Raw genomic sequence first — 17,191 nt, 5'->3', positions numbered from 1 at the left:
GTCCCTCCTCCGTCAGGCGGGGGACACTGACTAGCGAGCTTCGCTCCGGTGAGGCGGGGCTGCCCACCCGTGGCACGTGGAGCGGCGGGGTCCACAGCTGCTACGGCCCTTGCTTCCTCGTTCGCTAGGGCCGGTCTCTTTGGGATTCCGCCTCGACGGATCGTCTAGGGATTCACTGCTTTCCATCAACTTCAGCAGAATCTCACAGACTGTAAATGTTTCTTAGGCAAAATGAACCTGTAAATACATTGTTAGATACACGTTAGCTATAGCATTTTGTGCCTTAAGTTTTTTTCTCTCTGATAGAATAACATAGTGCTTCATAAGCTGTTGTGAAGATTAATTTTATTATTATGTGTAAAATACTTAAAACAGTACTTGGCTTGTTTTTATTGTTATTTTTTAAACAGGTTGTCATTTACATGACCTACACTTCCAGTGAATTCTCCCTGCCACCTCTGCCCCCGTGCGTAGCGTTTGTACCTCACTCCTTAGACCGCTAACATCAGCTCTTCTGTATCTTTCTGTAGTATCTTCCGGCAAAATGCAAAGATGTTCTTTTCCCGACTGTCCTTCTCACAAGGTGCCATACTAGTGAGGCTTCTCCCTGTTTTGACTTCATGGTGTAGACGCTCTTCCTGTCTGGAGAGCTGCGTAGCCTTCTGTCGTAGGAGGCAGCGGAACCCTGCATTTGGATCGTGTTGCGCCTTTCGTTCCCACGGCGCTGCGGTGAATGACCTTGGCTGTACCTGCACAGCATTTGCCATAAGTGCAAGTTAAGCTGGTCCACTGTGTATTGGCTTCACTCTTTTTGCATTTAACTCTTTGATCCTTTGGAAGCGAGTGATTCTGATAGAGTTTTGGATCCACTTCTCCCTACCTCCAAGGCTGCCTAGTCGTTTTCCATGCCACGTATTGGAAAGTTCCCTCTTCACTGCTTTGCCGCCCTCCTTGCCTGTTACCACGTGTGCTTGGGTCTTTTTTTTTGTGTTCTCTTCCAGGAGGCTTTATTCAGAGATCTCCTGCCTATTCTTTCTTGTTTTTTTAATGTAAATTTTTAGAATCAGTTTGTTTAATTAAAAAAAGTCTAGGTAGTATGTTTATTGGAATTCCATTAAATGTATAAATTACTTACGGGGAAATTGACATTTTAAAATGAGGATTAAGTGTAACCATATGGTCAAGTTTCCTTTTGTGTCCTTTAGTAACCTTGAATTTTCTTCACGTAGTTCTTGTACATTCGTTTGTAAGATGAGTTCTAGGTATTAATGGATTGTTGCTGGGCTTTTTCTCTTTAAATATTACATGTTTAATACCTTGATACCTTACTGAATTGTCCTTGTTTATAATAATTTCTTGGTGGATTCTTTGTTGAGTTTTCTAGCTCTGTAGGTAGACTGTCGGCAATTACTGAGATTCTCTGTCTTTATGACTTTAATTTCTTTCCTTGTCTAATTACATTGGCTGATATCTTCAGTACGGTGTTAAATAACAGTGGTGCTAGCAGATACGTTTTCTGTCACTTCTGGATCAGTTTTGAAAAGTTACCTATTTCACCCAAGTTTTGAAATTTATTTGGATAAAGTTGACCCGAGTGCTCCAGTGATTTTTTTTTCCTGCTTATTAAATGTTTCGTTCTCCCATTTTTCTTGATGAACTTAAGTGGTTTCTGTATTTTGTTTTAAAAATCTGTTTCCTATATTTTTCCCTCAGAATCAGCTACTGTATTAGTTTTACTGTGTTTCTCTTTATGAGTCAGATTTTTGCATTGTTTTCATTCTTCCCTCTTTTTTGGATATATGTGGTTAACATACAATGAATCGTCTCTAGAGCACTGTTTCAGCCTCTTTTAGGTTCTGTTGTTTATTATTATTCTTCAGGAATTTTAAGGAACGTTTTAGGTTTTCTTTTTAACTCGTTGTCTAAGGGGGAATTTTTAAACTTCTGGGGAGAAGGGCCTTTTTGAACGTTCTCCGTTTTAATTATTTCTGTGTGGTAGCCTCACTGATACCTGGTCTCACCTGTTACTTAGATGTCAGGGGTGTCTACCATGGCTGTCTGTAAGGAAGAAGTTTCGATGGTTAGGGGGATTTGCAGTTCATCCGAGCCAGAAGCTGAGTATCTGTCTGACCATGGTCTTTTTTCTTAGACTTACATGTTCAAACGAACCTTGAAGGATAAATGGTTTTGGTTTGGGAACAAATTCCACTTTGTATTCCAAATAACTTTTAGACCATGATCCATTTTGTAAATTGGAAACGGGTTGTTCTGCAAACTTGGGAGTCCTGTAATTCCTTTCTTGCTTTTTTTTCAAAGTTTATTTATTTTTTTTTTCTTTTTTTTTTTTTTTTTTTTTTTTTTAATTTTTTTTTCAACGTTTTTTATTTATTTTTGGGACAGAGAGAGACAGAGCATGAACGGGGGAGGGGCAGAGAGAGAGGGAGACACAGAATCGGAAACAGGCTCCAGGCTCCGAGCCATCAGCCCAGAGCCTGACGCGGGGCTCGAACTCACGGACCGCGAGATCGTGACCTGGCTGAAGTCGGACGCTTAACCGACTGCGCCATCCAGGCGCCCCAAAGTTTATTTATTTTTGAGAGAGAGTGCATGCGAGTGGGGCAAGGGCAGAGAGCGAGGGAGAGAGAGAAGGCTCAGTCCCACAAACCATGAGATTGTGACCTGAGCCGAAATCAGGAGTTGACTGAGCCACCCAGGCGCCCCGATGTAAATTCTTTATAAAAGTTTCAGCCTAAAATTGGCTGCCTAGTCTGTCTTTGACGCTTGTTAGAGGAACCAGGGTCAGCTCCTGAATTGATTGTGGTGGGTCTAAAGAGGTAACACATTTCTGATAGGGAGGGAAGGAAGGCAGGCTGAGAAATGAAGGTTGGGAAATTTTATGTGCTTACATAGGATCAAAAGTAGAACCCTGGAATAAATGTTTTGTTGGGTTTTCTACTATCTGAGTGGCCTACAGAGGAATCCATTTTAAGCATGAAACCCATTTGTCATTTTTGATATTATGTAAGTCTATTTTCGGAATGCGTATTAATGCTAATTGTAGAGCTTTTAACATTTTTAATGGTTAGAATTTCAGAAACAGTGTTCCAAAGTTTGTAGCTGATGGTTGACTTTTTTTTTTTTTTTTTTTTTTTTTTTTTTAGTTTTCAGATGTGTAATGATTAAAATTGAGACATATGGAGTTCATATTTGCCATGTAATTAACAGAGTGACTTAACCTCCCTACATCTTGATTTTCCTCACCTATAAATGGGGGTGAGGATCCTAACGCCTGCAGGATTTTGTGGGGGATTCAGTGAGGTCATGCCTGGAGCCTCTTCCTGTGTGCTTTGAACACAGAAACTTTTATTGTTGGCTCCCGTCACTGCCTGCTGTTACTACTGTCCTATGCGCTGAGCATTGACACAGTCATTTTGTAACATACTTAATAGTCTGAGATCTCTGATGTACAGAGAATTTATAGGATTACAACTATTAAGTATGTATATTCAGTAAGAATTCTTAATACCAAGTTCTAATCGGAGCAGACAAGATCAGTACCTTGGGCAGAAGTTAATGTATAAACTTGACACTTTGTACTTCCCTGTGATCATTTATTTTGTCATAATTATCACATGACAATGAGCTAAAGTATTTGAGAAGTGTTGTATGTTACAGGGAGGGGAGGTGGCTCTTCCTGCACGTGGCGAAGCATGCTGGGTGCAGGTCTCAGCACCCCTGCCGCCAGCTAACCAGCTACTCAGATTATCTCTTTAGTCCTGTTTCCTAATCTGTAAAATCACCACTGGAAGTAGGTGACTGCGAAGGTTCGCTCCAGCTCTGTAATCCTTGGATTCCCCAGTTCTGTATTTGAGGCATCAATATTTGGTGAAACGTTAGAAGATTCTGAGGGGCTACTTAGTATTTGCAGCTGTTTTTTAGAATCGCCAGTTTACTCAAACATAGGTATTGGAACTGGATATGTAACAGTCTTCTTACCTTTGCTCAAAAACCGTAAGGTAAGATTTTTCATCAAGATTTTATAGGTTGCTTTTGAAAAAAACAAAACCAAAAAGCCCTCCACGTTCTTTGCTCTCTCCTTTCTGATAAGTTTTAGAAAAAGTGCCCTGCTTGAATTTTCTTTTAACAATTTTCTTGATCAGGTTATTTTATGTAATCTTTTCCCCTCAGATTATATTTAGCTTGAAATATATTTTAATAACTTAGTTGAAATATTAGTACTTTAAGACACCTATGTGAAAATATTAAGTACTCTGAAAATCTAAAATAGTCCAGACATTTCTGGAAGAGGGAATTCTTTGTATCCTTAGTTTTCTTAAACAATTGAAGTTTGAAATTCTGCTGAGGGAAGGCTAACAATGAGAATAGTTCTCTTTTTTGAGCTAAATGCAATGTGAAATGAACAGTGGTACTTCAAGCAATTTTTAAAGTACCTTTTATCATCAATGTGTTTATTTTTCCTTTAGAGCTGAAACTTGACTCGTGAGCGTCCGTTGCTTTTTTCTGGGCCTCTGCGGCATCTCTGCGGCCACTGTCTTCACTTGCGCACGTGTCTTATGTTTCTCACTGATTCAGGTGAAATCGAGAACTTCAGTCCTTAAGCAGAGGAGACATCCAGATTAAAAACAAATTTTACCAAAAATATATCACTCAGTATGTTCTGCTGATGTGGCCTTGACCTTCCGTAGGCTCCGACTTTGTATTTTAGGGGTCGGCGTCCTCAACTGTTCAAAAATGTAATCCAGTGCTAAATTAGTCATGGTATTGGTCTCTTCATTCCAGGGAAATCAAACTCACTTGAAACAGAATTTGAGCCTTGAATTTCTACTTCAAGACCAACATCACTTTGTGTCTTTGTTTTCTTGATTTCCTCATCAGTCAGTTCATCTATCCCATTTAAGTTCTATGGATAGAAGTATGGCTTTTTACAGATTTTTTTTAAATGGTTTGTTTCATGAATGTGTCACTTGTTTTTGTCCGAATTAGATAGTTTTCGTCTTGTGTAACTCTGAACGGGGCATTTGTAGCATTTGCCTTGGTAGCTGGAACAGGCTTTCTCGAAGGTTTCTCCCAACTTCTCACCGCTGTGCATTCACGCTTCATTAGTTTGTCATGCTGCTATACTTTGAATCTTTTTGTTGTCAGGTTATTTGGGGATTTTAAGTTTCAAACACTTTTGTTTCTGGAACCTGTTTTGTGTGACCACGTATTTCCTATAGAAGGGCGCTGACCGCAAGCCGTCTCTAGGTTCTTGAATTGTGTCTGATCCAAAGCAATGGCGTTTCAGTAGGCTGAGGGTGTCCTCTTTATTTCTTATTACTTAAAAAAAATTTTTTTTGAGTTTATTTTGAGAGGGGTGAAGGGCAGAGAGAGTCTGAAGCAGGCTCCCCGCTGTCAGCGCAGAGTCCGAAGCGGGGCTCCATCCCGCACACTGAGATCGTGACCTGAGCCGAAACCCAGGGTTGCTTAACTGACTGAGCCACCCAGGGGCCCTGTCCTCTTTATTTATATTTTTTAAATTTTTGTAAAGAAATTTTTTTAACATTTATTTTTGAGAGAGCGAGCGCGCACGCGCGCGCACGTGTGGGTGGAGGAGGGCAGAGAGAGAGGGAGACCCAGAATCTGAAGCGGGCTCCAGGTTCTGAGCTGTAGCACAGAGCCTGATGTGGGGCTCGAACCCACAAACCATGAGATCATGACCTGAAATGAAGTCAGATGCTTAACTGACTGAGCCACCCAGGCGCGCCACCGCGCCCCCCCCCCCCCCCCCCCCCAGCTGCCATCCTCTTTATTTTTAAAAACTAGTTTTAAACAAGTGCTGTCCCAATCTTGTCCCATTTGACAAGCTGGTTGCTGACCTTTATTTAGAAATCAAGAAATTGTAGATGCCAGAAATCTTGGGTAAAAATAGGAAACCTGATTTCATCGTAGAAGGGATATATCCGTTGTTTCTAATTAAAGACTCAAATGTTCGTGATCTGAGTTGAGAGTTTTATGTGCATCAATTATACTTGCAAGGAGAAAAGGAGGAAATCCCTAATCATTCCAGAATTTACGGTTTCCTCCCTGGTTAGGGGCTGGTGGGGAGGAGTGGTGGTTGTTTCAGGGGAGAGTTGAGGAGAATACAATGAGATGATTCAGTTTAGGAAGAGCTCGAAGGAAAGTTCTGTAATGTCAAGCATACGTTGGCAAGGTTGTAATGTACCAGTTGTTTCCACTGAAACTGGAAACGACGAGTAAATATAGTTATATTTGGGTATTTTATGTTTATTTTGCAGCTTTTCACGCAACACCCAACACTTATAAGCGGAAGAACACAGAAACGGCTCTAGACAACAAGCCGTGTGGACCACAGTGTTACCAGCACTTGGTAAGCCTGAGGGCTGCACGCTCGGAAGGCACTCGCAGAGTGTCCCCACCGAACGGTGGTGAGGTCTGCGGAGCCAGCGCTGACATGACGCTCTTGCTCCTGTACCTCGGCCGTGTGGGGGGCAGGGACTCTCTCCCTTGCCCACGTTGCCTTCGTCGCGGTTACACACTGCACGGTCTAGTCCTTCATCGGTCTCGTTTCATTGGTTTCTCTGCGTTAATCTCTTCAGCAACCTTGCGAGGTTGTTAGGAGCAGGACTCTTCCGCCCGCCACAGGGTTTGTGAGCATGAGAAGCACAGGTAGCCCCTTCAGCCCCAGAAGCTCGGTAATTGTACGGGGTAGTTCCGGAGCCTTCCTCAGAGTTACAGACCCATGGTGGTTGGAGTGAGGTGATCGGGCCCACAGATTTTTTTTTTTTTTTATGATGAAGAAAAGATAAGGGTTTAGGAAGAGGTAGAAAAGTGTTTTATGGGCACTATCTTATTTTTACCATTTCCCCTCTTTGAACCAAGCCACTCCTACCTAGGAACTAAATGGGTATATATTGCCTGTTGGATTTTGGACAGAAGATTCATTGAATGGCACCTGCAGAAGGTATCCTATTTTTAAGCATTTTGGTTTTTGTAGAATGAAGTGTAAAACTATTGGCTGCTCTCAAACTTCTCCCTTCTCCTGCCACTGTAAACACGGAGTTCTTGAGCACGGTTTTATAATGCTCTGTGCCAGGCCGAATTTTACTGGGCTCCTCTAAGATGTTTCTGTGGTCTGTATAATCCGTGATCTTACTGTTGGCACATATTCTCTGAGACCGGGTTACTGGACCTGTTGCTGCGGAAATGTGCTGCTTTCACGATTTTGGGGGGCTGGGCATCCCTCCCAGGAAAAAGGGGGATGTTCTTTTTAATAGTAAGGCAGGATGGGACAAAGCCCAGCATGCTTATGTGATTCGTGTTCTTCTGGTATTCTTTAAATATCACCAGAGACTCTTCTTAAACCCTGAAATAGGAAAGTCTGGCTCCGCATGCACGGAGTGTGTTGCTTCTCACGAATGTTCGTGTTTAAAGAGACTCACCTATTTTTTATATTTTGTTATAACCAGTTAATACGGTTCACAAGTTCACACAGAATTGTCGTGCCTGGTTTCGTACCCCTGTAGCACAAAGAGCACCTAGATCGATCTTTTGGAAATTTTCAAACTGTCAAAAGCAGATAGAAAACCAGGATGTGCAAATGATTATTGGTAAAAGTGGGTACCGTGAGAATTTACTGACGACCTGCTTGGTGCAGTTCTTTTTCTCTCATGCAACAAAACGAGTTGGAGAACTTGACCTTGATGTCTGCGTCCTTGACTTTGTAGGAGGGAGCAAAGGAGTTTGCCGCTGCCCTCACCGCTGAGCGGATAAAGACACCGCCGAAGCGGCCCGGAGGCCGCAGGAGAGGACGGCTCCCCAACAACAGCAGGCCCAGCACCCCCACCATTAACGTGCTGGAATCGAAAGACACAGACAGCGACCGGGAAGCGGGGACGGAGACGGGCGGGGAGAACAACGACAAAGAGGAGGAGGAGAAAAAGGACGAGACTTCCAGTTCCTCGGGTGAGACGCGGGTGACCGCTAGGAGACGGATCGAGTGCTTCTCTTAGTGGGCTAGTCGTCAGCACGCTGACAACTCTCAGACCGGGGGACGCGTTCAGGGTGTGGAGCTGACTTCTTGCCGCCCTGCCCGCACCCCGGCCTGCGGAGACCGCTGCCCGCGTGCTGGGGAGGTGGAGGGTCTGGCGTGTGGTCACGTTCCGTGTCGCATCCCTTTCTCATTCGGTTTAGTGGTGTTGACGTTCCGTGCGAGGTTTCTGTGCTTTTGGCTCTGTGACTTACCCCACAAGTGACAACAGGTTTCATTTTATTTATTATTACCTTTTTGAGTAAGCTCTATGCCCAGGGTGGGGTGTGTGAACCCGTAACCCCAAGATCAGGAGTCTCCTGCTCTATTGGCCGAGCCAGCCAGGCGCCCCCCCAGCTTGCATTTAGAATGTTGTGTTAAAGGGGACCCAGCCTTGTGTTCCGTGGGAGGCTTAGTGACTGTTTCCAGCCTTCTCAAGATGATTCTCTTCCTGCTTTTGTCCTAAGCACAACCCTGAGTTTTCTTTCTCTCTTCCTCCCTCCCTCCCTCCCTCCTTCCCTTCCTTGTTTATTTGGAGAGAGAGAACGCAGAGAGGCTCAGAGAGGGAGGGAGAGAATCCCAAGCAGGCTCCACGCTGTCAGTGCCGAGCCCGACGTGGGGATCGATCCCACGAACTGTGAGGTCATGACCTGAGCCCAGATCAGGAGTCAGACACTGAACCCACTGGGCCACCCAGGTGCCCCCGGTTGTCATTTCATGACCAGTGGGTAATTTCGGTTTTCTAGAAGCGAATTCTCGATGTCAAACGCCAATAAAGATGAAGCCAAATATCGAGCCTCCCGAAAACGTGGAGTGGAGTGGTGCCGAGGCCTCGATGTTCAGGGTCCTCATTGGCACATATTATGACAATTTCTGTGCCATTGCCAGGCTCATCGGGACCAAAACTTGTAGGCAGGTAAGTATATCTGGTAAAACACTGTTCGAGAACTTCAGAGCGAAAACAGGCAGTCCCTGTCCAAACAGAAGAACGTTCTTGGTTATTCTTAATAAGCTCCTGTTCATCTCCCAAAAAGCATGTTGATCTTTTTTTCACTGAGCGGGAACTGACGGAAAATGATTCTTCCGACTTTAGATCTCTCGGGGCTGGTCTAAAGGGCCAGGAAGACTAGGTGGTGAGCCTTGCGACTCTCCGTCAGAGTGTGGGTTGGGTCAGTGTCTTTTTGACTTTCCGCTCTGTCCCAACGCCTGGCAGCTGCGGGGGGTGGCGGATGGGGGATGGGGGATGGGAACACTGGTTTGACTAAACACATGGTCCTCGTGGCCCCGTGGCTGTGCCTCTTGCCAGGTGTATGAGTTCCGTGTCAAAGAATCCAGCATCATAGCTCCGGTGCCGGCCGAGGATGTGGACACCCCTCCAAGGAAGAAGAAGAGGAAACACCGGTAAGTCAGTGTGTGGCCGATCCGACAGGTCCCCCGGACACTTCCGAGGGCGGCGGTCCACCTTCACTCGGTGACAGAATGTGGAGTCTTGTCGGCCTCGGTAGTCGCTGGTATTTTTCTCTTAAGAACACAGTACCCTGCAATCGATGTGGTGTGTTAAGGAGAACCTGATAGAAGCTTCTGTAGTAATGGCTCCATCAGCGCTTGAGCATTTACTCGAACATGTGTTCTTGGGTGTGAGTGTTGAGAGCTGAGGGGGGTGCCGACCTGGTTTTTATTCTAGGAGCCCGAATCCTCTATGTGTGTGGTGTCACTTTCTGTTCTTAGAAAATTCTTTTTAATGTTCATTTTTGAGAGAGTGCACGTCAGGGGAGGGGCAGAGAGAGAGGGAGACACAGAACCCGAAGCCGCCTCCAGGCTCCGAGCTGTCAGCACGGAGCCTGACGCGGGGCTCCATCCCACGAACCGTGAGATCATGACGTGACCTGAAATTGGACACTTAACCATCTGAGCCACCCAGGTGTCCCCTGTCATTTTATACTCTTGACACCTTGCATTAGGCCTCTGTGAAGGTCACCTTTCACAAAGGCTTGCCTGGAAGGGAATGTTTTCATGAAGACTTGTCTTATTTGTTGAAGTTTATTTATTTTGACAGAGACAGAGCAAGCAGGGGAAGGGCAGAGAGAGAGAGAGAATCCCTAGAGCCTGATGTGGGGCTCGAACCCATAAACTGTGAGCGAGCTCATGACCTGAGCCAAAACCAAGAGTGAGGTGCTCAACCGGCTGAGCTGCCAAGGCGCCCCAAGGCAGACTCGATTTGTTCGTGCAGAGCCAGAAACCGTGGAAGTGTCGGTCTAATTTCCATCCCCTTTCCCGCGTTCTTGAGAGAAACAGGGTTGGGTGTGAAGTAAAGGACTGCCACGCTTCGAAAGTTGTGTATGTGCTCGTGTTGTCTTTCTTTAAGAAAGGTAGGGCCCACTGGATTTAGAACTTGAAGAACTTAGCAGTTCTTCCCACAGGAATTTGGGCCGGGCGTCAGTTTCTTGCTTGAATTCCGAGCACACGGCTCAATGGAATTATCAAAGATGCCTAAAGTTAGAGAAACTGTACTGTTTCTGTTCATCCGCATCTGAATAAGCCCAACCCCGAGCCCTGACTGGGGGAGGTGGGAAGGGCCATGGCCGGGTGGGGGGGCTAGGTCTCTTTTTTCTGTGGTTACAGCTGACCCTTGAACAACACGAGTCCGAACTGCCTGGGTTCATATACATGTGTGTTGCGGGGGGTGGTAGGGATAAGTACAGGCCTGGAAATAGTATTTTATGATTTTCTCAACACACTCTTCTGCAGCTTTATCGTAAGAACACGGTATATGGTACATATGTTGTACAAAATACGTATTAACCAATTAGTATCGTAAGGCTTATAAGTTTCGGGGGAGTCAAAAGGTAGATGCAGGTTTTTGACGGTGCGGGGGTTCGCACCCCTCACCGCGCGCTGTTCAAGGGTCAGCCGTACTGGGATTCAAAGCACAGCTACGTTCGTGGCCCACACTGACCCGCTGAAGCGGCTTCTGTTGGATCTGTGCGGTGGCTACTCCCTGGCTTCACAAAGACGACCTTGATTTTCTGTGTTTTACAGGTTGTGGGCTGCACACTGCAGAAAGATACAGCTGAAAAAGGGTTAGCATCTTTCCGTTCAACTTACAATTAACTTAAAAAGGTCTACTCATCTGTTTCCGATCAGTAACTGGATTAGTGTTGGGGAATATTCTGGTAGAACCGACTTCTGTACGTTAAACCCATTTAAATGGAGGAGGTCTGTTGATGAAGTTCCGGTCAGTCCTGTGGTGCAGTGAGAGCTGGTCGGATGGAGGGAGTCAGTCAGTCGGTGACGGGAGGACTCTGGGATCGGGGGGTGGGGGGTAGTGCTCTGGACTTCCCCAGCACGTGGGGGACGGGAGGCGACGTCTGCCATCGCTCTGTAAACAGAAACGTGTCACGTTGTAAATACAGGGAGGAAAATTGCCGCCCTTGAGTGTAACGCGGAAGAGACTCTCGTTCTTTATGTGCGATCGATCCCGCCACACCTCCGGGTGACCTGTGTGCCGTTGTTCTTTCTCTCTGTGCAGATGGCTCCTCTAACCACGTTTACAACTACCAGCCCTGTGACCATCCGCGTCAGCCTTGTGACAGTTCGTGCCCTTGTGTGATAGCACAAAATTTTTGTGAGAAGTTCTGTCAGTGTAGTTCAGAGTGTAAGTATTTGTTTTGCTTTGATGAATTGCATGAGAATCTAGTCATGTTGAATTGCCGACCAAATCAAAGCAAGGACACGGCAGCTCTTGCTTGGGGTTTCCTTTTTAGGGCCTCTGCTTATCCTGCGAGGATTTACGGGCCCCCGTAACGGGCTCCGTGCTAGGGGCCAGCCGGTCTCCTGGCCGGTGCGGGTCTGTGGGCTGGTTAGGCAAAAGTGGATTTGATACGGGAGCTGTTCTTTGATCGTTTACATGAAATCGCAGTAAGGCTGCATGGAATCGTAAGGTTACAGGGCGTCTAGAATTGGCTACCCAGATACTCTGGCTACCAGAAACCGTCAGCGGGATTTAGAACTCAGCATAAAGGAACGTGTGCATCAGCGTCCTGACTGCACGCATGTCGTGAAACTGCACAGGCAGCGCGGATTCCAGGGAAATACCTAGAATCTGGACTCTCAAAATGGTTACGAACCATGGCTGCTACTGTCATTTTTTAGTTTTTAAATGTTTATTTTTGAGAGAGAGCGTGCGCGCACAAGCGGGGGAGGAGCAGAGAGAGAACGAGGGAGACAGAATTCAATGCAGGTTCTGCGCCGTCAGCGGAGAGCCCGACGCGGGTCTCGAACTCATGAGCCGTGAGACCGTGACCTGAGCCGAAGTCGGACGCTCAGCCGACTGAGCCCCTCAGGCACCCCTCCGTGGCTCATCTTTAGCCCACGTTTTTCCTTCACACTTAGGGCATCAGAGAGCTTTGAAGTACACATGCCATTCGGCAAGTAAAAGTGGAAAAGCAGGAGCCCCGGGGTGGTGGTTCTCAGTAGTGACCGCTGTAACTTGTGTTCTGGTGTTTCCTCTTCTGTCCGGGGGGGTGGAGGGCGGGAGGGGCGGGTCACAGGAGTTAGGCAGGGCTCCATGCGACGTTGACCCCGCGGTGGTGACAGGACCGTCTCTCTCGAAGGTCAGAACCGCTTTCCCGGCTGCCGCTGCAAAGCCCAGTGCAACACCAAGCAGTGCCCGTGCTACCTGGCCGTGCGCGAGTGCGACCCCGACCTCTGCCTCACCTGTGGTGCGGCCGACCACTGGGACAGCAAAAACGTGTCCTGCAAGAACTGTAGCATCCAGCGGGGCTCCAAGAAGGTAGGGCCCGTCCCCCCCGGGTGCTGGGGGTTGCCCGGCTCTTAAGGGCCGTCGGTGAAGCGATTATCACATGGTTCGGCCGACCGAGAAGGGTTGGGTTTTCTTTGGGGAATGTGCCCGGAGGCAGGCTGCTCCGTTCTGTCCGGGATGCCTTACAGTGCTGTCACCTGAACCAGTCCATTCTGCCAAGCAGCTGTGAAAGGCATCAGATTTAGAGGAGGGATTTTGCTAGTTGTTTCTAGAACTGGATGGTCTCCACGAAAATAAATGGTGTTCCTATCAGAACCTAGAGACTTGTTTTTCTCAAATAATATCCAAGGTTCTTTTTTGTGCGGAGTGCAAAAGGAAGAGGACTTTGCACACTGGAAATAGTTCCAGTTTCTTTAAAAACGACACAGCGGGAATTTCATGCGGGTGCTTTTAACCGTAGCAACCAGGTTTATTGCTGAACAAAAGAAATTGACAACGCGTACTTGGGAAATTCTGTATCTTCTGTTTTTAGGATAGGTAGATGAAGGGCTTCTTCAGTTACAAACAGCTGATATTTTTTAGAAATGTTTATTATTTGTGAAAGAGCGAGCGCAAGCGGGGGAGGGGCGGGGTGGGAGGACACGCACAGCTCCGGTCACCGAGCTGTCGTGAGCGGTCATGTGCCGTAACTGAGGCCGCACCGCTGGGCATAGGGCCCTCCCACCAGACGCTGTGACGGTTTCAGGGGTTGGGCCGCCGGCACCCCTGCTCAGCCCTAAGAATCTCATCGCCCCCACTGCATGACAGCCTCCTTCCTGCTCACGTGGACGTGCCTTCTTTTAGCTCCTCAAACAGAAAAGAACATACTTTTTACCAACCGGGTTTCGTTCGCGTAAGGGCATTACCAGAGATGGCTTTATTTACCCGAAAAAGCCCACTGTTTTTGTGGCTTCTCAGAGCTGCCGGCAGCACCGGGGAGCCGGCCCCTCGGTGGAGCCCTCCCGTCTCCTGCCTCAGTGGCTGTGTGAGGACGGGTCTGAGTCCTCGGGGCGTTAACTCGCCCTTGGGCTTTGCCCTCCTTTGCTGACCGGTCGGTGCTGTGCGCTTTCTTCTCTAGCACCTGCTGCTGGCGCCGTCCGACGTGGCGGGCTGGGGGATTTTCATCAAAGATCCCGTACAGAAAAACGAATTCATCTCGGAGTACTGTGGAGAGGTAAGGCGGGGCTCACCCGGTCTCGGGGGGACAGCACGTACAGACCGTGGGGACTCGCGTCATGTGTAGTAACTTGCCCTTGCCTGGGATGGAGTTTCACGGGGTAGGTCTGTGGGGTTCAGTTAGCCACGAAGTCATAAAAATGCCTTTTCATCTTGGACTCCTGCCGGTGGGCTTGGCCTGCCTGGTCATAGGCTGCTTCGGTCCTCGTCACATTTCGCATTTAGCATCTGGGGACAAGGGGGAGAACCAGAGCTTCGTGCTGGAGAGTCCGCCCTACTCGGTCCAGAGGCTGATTGATAAGGACCTAGAAACAACAGTGTCATTGATTATATACTTTTGTAGTCGCAGAGTTACAGAAGACCCGTTGGGTTGGCATCGTTTTGGAAATACCCGCCCGCCCCCCGTTTGTATTTTTGGTCAATCAATCACTTTCTCCAGGCATGATTCCTTTAGATGTGGGAATGGTGTTTCTGGGTCAACACTGTTCTGAAACATCAGCACGTAGACTGAACGCAGGAGAGGAACCAGCCGTAGGACCGTCTTTGGGTTGCGTCAGGAAGGTGGGAAAATGTCTGTAGTCCCCTTTGAGCTTGGGTCACCTAATCCACAACCGTCTTGCTTTTTAGATTATTTCTCAAGATGAAGCAGACAGAAGAGGGAAAGTATACGACAAATACATGTGCAGCTTTCTGTTCAACTTGAACAACGGTAGGTCTGAGGGGGTGGCATCTGCGAGCCAGGGGTCCTTTTGGGGCTGCAGGGAGCGTCTCCGCCTCGCTTCCAAGCATCGGGCGTTTCTCACCGCCCGGAAACAGGCTGCTGGCGAGGCGACCAGGCTGAACCGGATGGTTCAGAGCCACTGGCCGCTAGGGCTGCGCCGGCTCCAGCTGGGAGATGTGCTGCGGGTTTGCCCCGGGGCCTCGGCGGGGGGGGGAGTCTGCCGGGTCTCATCGGGGGCCTCTGACCTGGGAAGGGTGGGGAGCCCTGAAGGTGGACGCATCCCCAGAACTTCCCTGCTTGTTCTCAGAAGGTCTGTGAGAATGAGGAAGCTGCTTTCCAGACGCTGTTTTGGGGCAGCGAATGTGAGGCCGTGGGGGGGTGGGGGCGCCCCTCACCCCCGATAGCTTCAGAGTAACTTTCCGCCGAAGTAGGTCTTTCTGCGAACATGTTCCGCAGGCTGTCGAATAAAAAAAGTAAAAGGTGAAATGGCATATCAAGAAGCACATTTTTCGTAAAAGCCCTGAACAACCCTGACCCGTGGCTTCTCCAGAACCGTAGTAACTTTGTGTTTACTGATTTAGGACTGAAATTGTTCACTGCATTAGGTTCTCTTTTTCTCTTCAGATTTCGTGGTGGATGCAACCCGCAAGGGTAACAAGATTCGTTTTGCAAATCATTCAGTAAATCCAAACTGCTATGCAAAAGGTAGGTGCTGGAGGAACCAGAATTGCCAACAGAACCCCCTTTCAGACCAGTGACCGTGAACTTGAACGGCCCTGGGACAGAGGTGGATTATGTGCCCAAGTCAGACCCTCCCTCATCCAGCTCACTGACCCCAGTGTGTGTATCTCTTTCCAGTTATGATGGTTAACGGCGATCACAGGATAGGGATTTTTGCTAAGAGAGCCATCCAGACTGGTGAAGAGCTGTTTTTTGATTACAGGTTGGTAACAGCGTATTTCTAGTGTGACCGGAGGGCTTTTTCTTCCTGGACTCTAAGCTGTGGGGAAAGCCTGGCTTTTAGCTCTTTGTTGGATCTTCCGGTCTTAGAGGGATTGATTTCTGGTCATTATTTGTCAGGGGTGTGGGGGGAAGTTACACAAGTAAGGCTTACTTTCGAAATACAGGCATACCTCGGCGTTATCGCGGGTTCGGTTCCAGGCCCCTGCACTAAAGCGAATCCTAATCCTCTGGCCGGGGGGTGTTTGCCAGACAGCGACGGCATCTAGAACAGCGGCTCAACCTTGTGGCTTTCAGTCGCCTTGTGACCCGTGTTTCTTAAATACTAGACTCGAAGGCCGAGGCGGCCGCCTGAGGCACGAGCTGCAGGATGGCGGGGGTGGTGGCAGGCACGAGCACGACCCTCATCCCATCCGTCTCCGTCAGAGCTCTGGGCTGTGACCGGGTGCACCGCCGGGGAGCTGCCCCGTCTTGAAAGGGATCTCCGGCTGAGCAGAACTCCGCAGCCAGCGTCCCCTGCTCAGTGACCGTGCTGGAGACCGACGGGCTTCGTCGTGCGTTCACAGAGCGCAGGCGGAGCGGACCTCCCGCCGTTCGCGGGGGCCTCGGGTTTTCCGAACGGTCACCGAGCCCCGGCTGCCGGTCCAGGTCACTGCCGCGTCAGCCCCCGACGAGGGAGTCAGCCCCGGGCACGGACTTCCCCTCTCTGGCTCCGAAGGCCCGGCTGGCGTCTTCCGGGAGAAGGCTGTTGTGTCTCCACCGAAGGGGTGGGTGTCGCGCGGCCCCCGGGCCTTCCGGCCGGCCTGCCGCTTCGCCCTGCACTTGCGTGCTGTGGAGACGGCGCCTTTCCCGGAACCTCCTGACCCACCTCTGCCAGCTTCAGGCTGCTCCTCTGCAGCTGCCTCACCTCTCTCCGCCTTCACGGAATCCGAGAGAGTCGGGGCCTGGCTCTGGATTCGGCTCTGGCCTCAGGGGACGTGTGGCTGGTGCGACCTTCCGTCCAGACCCCTGCAACCCTCTCCACACGAGCGGGAGGCCGCGTTGCCTTCTTAGCACCTGTGTGTTCCCGGAGGAGCGCTTTTCTTTTCCTTCCCGAGCTTTTCCTTCCGCCTTCACAACTTGGCTCACTGATGCCCGAGACCTAGCTTCTGGCCCGTCTTGGATTTCAAAATGCCTTCCTCGCCGAGCTCAGTCGCGTCTAGTTGTTTTATTCAAAGTGAGAGACGCGTGACCCTTCCTTTCGCTTGCACACTGAGGGGCCCCCAGTGGATGGTTCACTGGCCTCATTTCCATATTGGTGCATCTCAGGGACTCCCCTCCCCCTCCCCCCACCAGCAGAGGGAGAGGGGTGGGGGCAGGGGAGCGGCCAGGCCAGACCACCTGTAACGTGTAGCCGTTTAGACACCCCCCCCCCCCCCCACCATGGGTGCAGTTCGAGATGGCCCGTGACAGTGCCAAGCAGTCACTTCCAGGTCACCAGTCACCT

The 17,191-nt window shown here is 48.9% G+C and overlaps 1 protein-coding gene across 10 annotated transcripts in view; it reads left to right on the top strand.

Annotated features, from left to right (window-relative positions):
- Positions 1-17,191, top strand: part of EZH2 (enhancer of zeste 2 polycomb repressive complex 2 subunit) — a 64,046-nt gene that overhangs the window by 45,549 nt on the left and 1,306 nt on the right. For all 10 annotated transcript variants that reach the window (XM_053898695.1, XM_053898693.1, XM_053898694.1 and 7 more), the window contains 11 exons: positions 6,297-6,388; positions 7,746-7,983; positions 8,794-8,963; positions 9,354-9,448; positions 11,087-11,127; positions 11,577-11,702; positions 12,661-12,839; positions 13,927-14,022; positions 14,652-14,733; positions 15,370-15,450; positions 15,604-15,688. In XM_053898695.1, the coding sequence (XP_053754670.1) occupies positions 6,297-6,388; positions 7,746-7,983; positions 8,794-8,963; positions 9,354-9,448; positions 11,087-11,127; positions 11,577-11,702; positions 12,661-12,839; positions 13,927-14,022; positions 14,652-14,733; positions 15,370-15,450; positions 15,604-15,688 (1,285 nt within the window). The remainder of the gene's footprint in view (positions 1-6,296; positions 6,389-7,745; positions 7,984-8,793; positions 8,964-9,353; positions 9,449-11,086; positions 11,128-11,576; positions 11,703-12,660; positions 12,840-13,926; positions 14,023-14,651; positions 14,734-15,369; positions 15,451-15,603; positions 15,689-17,191) is intronic.

The sequence above is a fragment of the Panthera pardus genome, unplaced genomic scaffold, assembly GCF_024362965.1.
Source record: "Panthera pardus isolate Hobbes unplaced genomic scaffold, ASM2436296v1 HiC_scaffold_9, whole genome shotgun sequence".
Lineage (NCBI taxonomy): Eukaryota > Metazoa > Chordata > Mammalia > Carnivora > Felidae > Panthera > Panthera pardus.
This window is presented reverse-complemented; position numbering and strand designations above follow the sequence as displayed.